The sequence below is a fragment of the Hibiscus syriacus genome, unplaced genomic scaffold (genome assembly GCF_006381635.1).
Source record: "Hibiscus syriacus cultivar Baekdansim isolate YM2019G1 unplaced genomic scaffold, ASM638163v2 tig00110384_pilon, whole genome shotgun sequence".
Classification (NCBI taxonomy): Eukaryota; Viridiplantae; Streptophyta; class Magnoliopsida; order Malvales; family Malvaceae; genus Hibiscus; species Hibiscus syriacus.
The window spans coordinates 7,532,689-7,538,038 of NW_024062715.1; the positions used below are offsets into that span (position 1 = coordinate 7,532,689).

General features: G+C 33.3%; 1 protein-coding gene across 1 annotated transcript; it reads right to left on the minus strand.

The window, feature by feature from the left end:
* Positions 1-2,752: 2,752 nt before the first annotated feature.
* LOC120122104 (zinc finger protein 346-like) lies at positions 2,753-4,979 on the minus strand. Its single transcript, XM_039141343.1, has 3 exons — positions 4,666-4,979; positions 3,750-4,220; positions 2,753-3,379 (listed from the first exon to the last, which is right to left on the minus strand). Exons 1-3 carry the CDS (start codon positions 4,933-4,935, stop codon positions 2,852-2,854), a joined length of 1,269 nt encoding a protein of 422 aa, XP_038997274.1. The 5' UTR covers positions 4,936-4,979; the 3' UTR covers positions 2,753-2,851.
* Positions 4,980-5,350: the final 371 nt, after the last annotated feature.

Sequence of the window (5,350 nt, forward strand, 5' to 3'; positions counted from 1 at the left end):
ATGTTGAATCCCACACAATTATTTATCGGCTCAGCACCTGGGAGTCGTTATAGGAGGTTCTGGAGTGTGTCCCCTAAAATAAGGTTAATTAACCGCGTGAACGGTAGAAAGGGTTACAGATTAAGGGTGTGACCTATAATATTTTAACTCAAACCAAAATAATTACGAGTTGGAATAATAGAACATGTTTTAAATAGCGTGATGGATTTAAATAAGTTAAATTTTAAAATCACGTTGCAATCTGAAATATTATCATTTTAAAAATTAAAAGTGATTACGCCTAAAATATTATGAAATTTTTAGTCGACAAAGTCTTGGTGTTCCTCACGACAATCAAATAGGTTAAGAGCACAAAGTATTACGATTATGCAAAATAGAAATGGTTGCGCCCCAGAATATTACGGTTCTAGAGAAAATAGGTTGCGACTTATAATGACAACTTGTGTATTAATAGAATAGATTGCACCCATAGTGTCATGACTCCTAAAGAAAGCATGTTGCAATCTTGAATATTATCATTTTAAAAAATAAAAGTGATTGCGCTTAAAATATTATGAAAGTTTTAATCGATGGAGCCTTGGCGTTACTCATGACAATCAAATAGGTTAAGAGCACAAAATATTACGATTAGACAAAATAAAAATAGTTGCGCCCCAAAATATCATGGTTTTAATAGAAATAGGTTGCGACTTATAATGTCAAGTTGTGTATTAATATAATAGATTGCGCCCAGAGTGTCATGACCCCCAAATAAAGCATATTGCAATCTGGAATATTATCATTTTAAAAATAAAAGCAATTAAGCCTAAAGTATTATGAAAGTTTTAACCGATGAAGTCTTGACATTCCTCGCGATAATCAAATAGGTTAAGAGCACAAAGTATTACGATTAAGAAAAATAGGAACAGTTGCGCCCAAAATATCACAGCTCTAAAGGAAATAGATCGCGACTTGTAATGTCAACTTGTGTATTAATAGAATAGATTACGCCCAGAGTGTCATGGTCTCCAAAGAAAGCACGTTACAATCTGAAATATTATCATTTTAAAAAATAAAAGTGATTGCACCTAAAGTATTAAGAAAGTTTTAGCCGATGAAGCATTGGTGTTCCCCGCGACAATCAAATAGGTTAAGAGCACAAAGTATTGCGATTAATCAAAATAGAAACGGTTGCGCCCATAATATATGTGCATAGGTCTGATACTTTTAAATACAATTCTCCATTCCCTTTATTTACAATTTGAAAGTATCGATACTCGGAGAAAAACTTTCGATATAATCGATTTCCAACTAAAAAAATTGTACCCAGCGATCGGAAAAATTATACGTTACCTTAATGATATTGGTTGAAATTTAAAATTTTACCTTCTTAGTGTCACAACATTATTTAAAGTCGTTATTGTTATACATTTTAGTGATATTTTAGGTTTCGACTACAAAAAGTAAGCTCTTGTTGCCCTCTTCCTTCACACATTAATGTTATAAGTTGATCTCTCTACTATAATCGATTTCGCTCTGAACTTGTTAAACAATTCGAAAATATCAAAATTCTTCTAAGTGAGTTTCGATACTAACAGGGAACATAAGTTACCCGGTTAAGCCATTCTTTTGTTTTCTAAACTACATAAAACTTAATATATTACACTTAATTTAATATTTTCGGTAACGTTTAACCTATTTCATTAAGTTCCTTAAAAATTTCCTGTTACACCATTTTTTTAACCTTATATTATATTGTCATTCTTTAAAATTATCTGTGGTTATATGAATTTGGAAAATAGGAAAGTAATGTGAGTCGGATCGGGATCAATAATTGGTGGGTAATTTCTTGATTCTCAAAACCCTCTTTCCAAATCCAAAGATATTGGGCAAACAAACTTTACTAGGGATTTTATTATATTTAATATTTGAGCGGCAGAATTGGACTTTTGACAGGCCATAAGTATTTATGTTAGTAATTTTTTGTTAACGGTCTTAAATTATAATATTAACTTTTTTATTATATTTAATATTTAATGGTTTTTTGGCCAACAATACATTATACTTAAAATAACTTCTGGGGAAATTTTTTTTTTTGCTTAAAAATATCTTTCAATTATTGAATGTAAATATAATCTTCTTTTTGTTATAAGATTATGAAGAATTTAGATCCAGTTGGCACTTTTTGTAGGAAGGTCACTTTATCCATCATTATCAGTAATAATTGGCTAACTAATTTATCATCTTAATTCATTTTCATGATTTTTCAAATCAAATTAAATTAAATATTTTATTTAAAACATTTAAAAAATAAATCAAATTAAAATCTTTTTAATAAAAAATCAAATTAAAATCTTTTTAATAATGTGACTAAATTATACGCTAAAATAGCTAAATTTAAAACCATGTATGCATAAAGACAAAAATAAAATATCTTACTATAATAAACTTGATTTGATAAATTTTTTTGTTTAATACCTCAAACTTCTCATTTTAAGGAAACAAATAATATTTTTTGTTAATTAACATTTTTTAATAAAACTTATATAATTTTATTTAATTCTTCATAATTTTTATATAATTTGCAAAAGATCATTTTAATATTTTTTCTTTTTTTTCTTGAATTTCTTGTATATTTTTGCTATTCGATTTATACAAGTTGTAAAATCCAACCATATCAAAATTGAAAAATCAAATAACTTGAATTAAAAAAATCCGAATAATTAACTCAAAATTCAAAACAGAATTTCGACATGGAATAAGATGTGGGTGGAAGAACACGACGAAACACATGAAGTGCAATAGTCAATAATCCCACAAATTCTCCATCTACGCCCTTAGTTACCTGGTTTGAGATATGGCCGTCTGTGTTCTATTCGGCTAGTTTCTTTACCATGGCAGCGTGCTTTTGTCCGGTAAGATGATAGTCGAAGACCTTCGGACTGTTGCATACTACATTACAAATAATGCACACCCTTACCGCAGTGGCAGCGGCTCCGCCCTCCACCACTTTTTTCTTCGTCTCCAAATCCTCTTTCAGTGCCTCGGACTGCACTATCATCTTTTCTGATTTATGTACATTAACACTACTGCAACCATCGGCAGATGGGTTCTCTGCTGTTCCAATAATCAGATTAGTAGCAATCGGTGTATCAATCGGAGATGAATAACACGTGCTGTTCTTATATTTTTCCAAATTCTCGAGGTTCTTCAGGTGTTTTTTCCCGGACAAGTGTTTTGCGAAGACATCGGTGCTGGTACAGCTGATTTGGCAGACTCCACACCATGTAGGTTGATTGATCTTATTCTTAGTCACCTTCTTGCCTTTATTCCAAAATTGATCATTAGCTCGGATGGAAGCAAGATAAGGTCCAATCCCGTCGATGCCTATTAAACCGGCCTGCATATACACGTTAAGAATCATGCAACTTGAACACTTGCTAAAATGGAAAACATAAACCAAAGATAACAAATGGATTTATAAAACAGGTTCCATATGGGGAAACATTACTAGAACGAATAAATAATCGTACTAATATGGCGAAAGTAAACAAAACACACACATCTACACTTATTCCAGTACAAATAATGCCGTATCTTGGCCATTGGGGATTCTCGGTTTTAGAAGCTAGGGTTCAAATCCCGAACCTGCTGAATGCCACCTCTTATGTAGAGCCGCATGCAAGTTTAAAATGGTAAAATATAAATAAATAGGAAACACTCGGAGTTTAATTCTATTCCGAAGAAAAGACATCGATTATTTAATGTACCTGAGTAGCATGTCTTCTTCCAGAAAGATGTTTAATGAACGCATCATGACTGTTACAAGCAACATTGCATATGGTGCACATCTGAACGGAACCAATAGGAGTCCCGGCATTCAGAAGCTGTTGCCTCTTTCTCTCCAACTCGTGGACGTTTTCCACACCAGAGGACCTGAATACCAACTGCCCACCAACATTTCCTGTTTGGCCCATGATACCAACGTTATTGATAGTGTTACAAGTCTCCGAAAATATTGAGGTAATGGGATTTATCATCTCTTGCAAATTCCTCAGGTGCTTCTTTCCTGCAAGATGGCTCTCGCAAACATCTTTTGTTTTGCACACAACATTACAAACCTCACACCGCAATTGTCGAATCGGGCTGCTTTGATTCGGCAAGCTTCCTATTATATTATTCACCAAAGATTTCTTCATCAAATCATTGTTACCTATGGAATTCAAAGCGGCTACCGATGACTGCAAACCCGGAAATATATAAAGCATAAAAAACCCAAAAGACGAAAAGCCATTCATCTATTCAACCAACACATAAAAATAACCCGACAAAACAGTCGATGATGATAGCCAAATCATCAAATAAACACATATTTCTGAATATAAATAACATCAGTGGATGTATTTTACGGATATTTACAAACATAAAACTCGAACTTCATTGGTAGAAAACATTCATCTATCACTGTCGATCCAGAAACAAAACACAACATATTCCAATGCAAGATCTTACACATTTGAACTAGTACTGGCTTATTCAGATTATAAATAATAATTAATGATAATGCTCAAACAAATTAGAACAGACGAACCAAAACAAATAAAATGAAAACGCCCGATAGAAGTTAACACATTTCCGATACAAGATCCAAATTGCACATTAAGCAATGCAGAAAAGAGAACTTACAGTAGCATCGTATCTAATGGAATCAGCCTGTTTAGGGATCCAACTTCGGGAATCAGCATTTGGGTCCTCACAAAATTGAGCCTGGGGTTCGAAATCAACATTGGTTAAGGTTAACTGGCCCAGGGAGGCATACAGGTCGGTTACCGGAGGGAACAAGAGTGCCTGAGAGGGAAGTGATGGTGTTTGAGGGAACGATAATAGAGAATTGGGGAACAAATTCGAGGAGTTAGGGAAGTAGGTTAATGAAGATTGCTGCTGTAATTGGAACATTTCACGTTAATCTGAAGATAATTTCTACGGCTAGGATTTCTTGTTGGTCACTGTCAAGTGTCAAGTATTTGTGCAGTTTGAGATTCAGTAGAGAAGATGAAGAGCGCCTAATGGGCCGTTTGAAGTTGATCCTAATTGGGCCAGGGTTAAACTCTGTTCTAATAGACTTGAGGTTTTTTTCTGGCCCAATATCCCAGACGGGTAAAAAATATATGGTATTGGGTCTCCCCAAATTTTATTTAGCAAACTATGACATTTGATACAATCTGTCTGGAACTTTTCACCATGTAGTTGTCCTCACGTGGACCATTATTTAATTGAGGTTATAATGTCTCGTCACGTCAAAGTGACGAGTCCATTAAAAGATATTTTTTTAAATTTTAAAAAATAAAATTGATAAAATAAAAAAAATCAA

Bases quoted from the DNA above. Each gene is read 5' to 3' on its own strand.
- LOC120122104 (XM_039141343.1), bottom strand. From the start codon at position 4,935: ATGTTCCAATTACAGCAGCAATCTTCATTAACCTACTTCCCTAACTCC. The intron at 4,221-4,665 runs GTAAGTTCTCTT...CCGGGTTTGCAG, and splicing joins CCATTAGATACGATGCTACT to TCATCGGTAGCCGCTTTGAA. The intron at 3,380-3,749 runs GTACATTAAATA...GTGTATATGCAG, and splicing joins GAAGAAGACATGCTACTCAG to GCCGGTTTAATAGGCATCGA.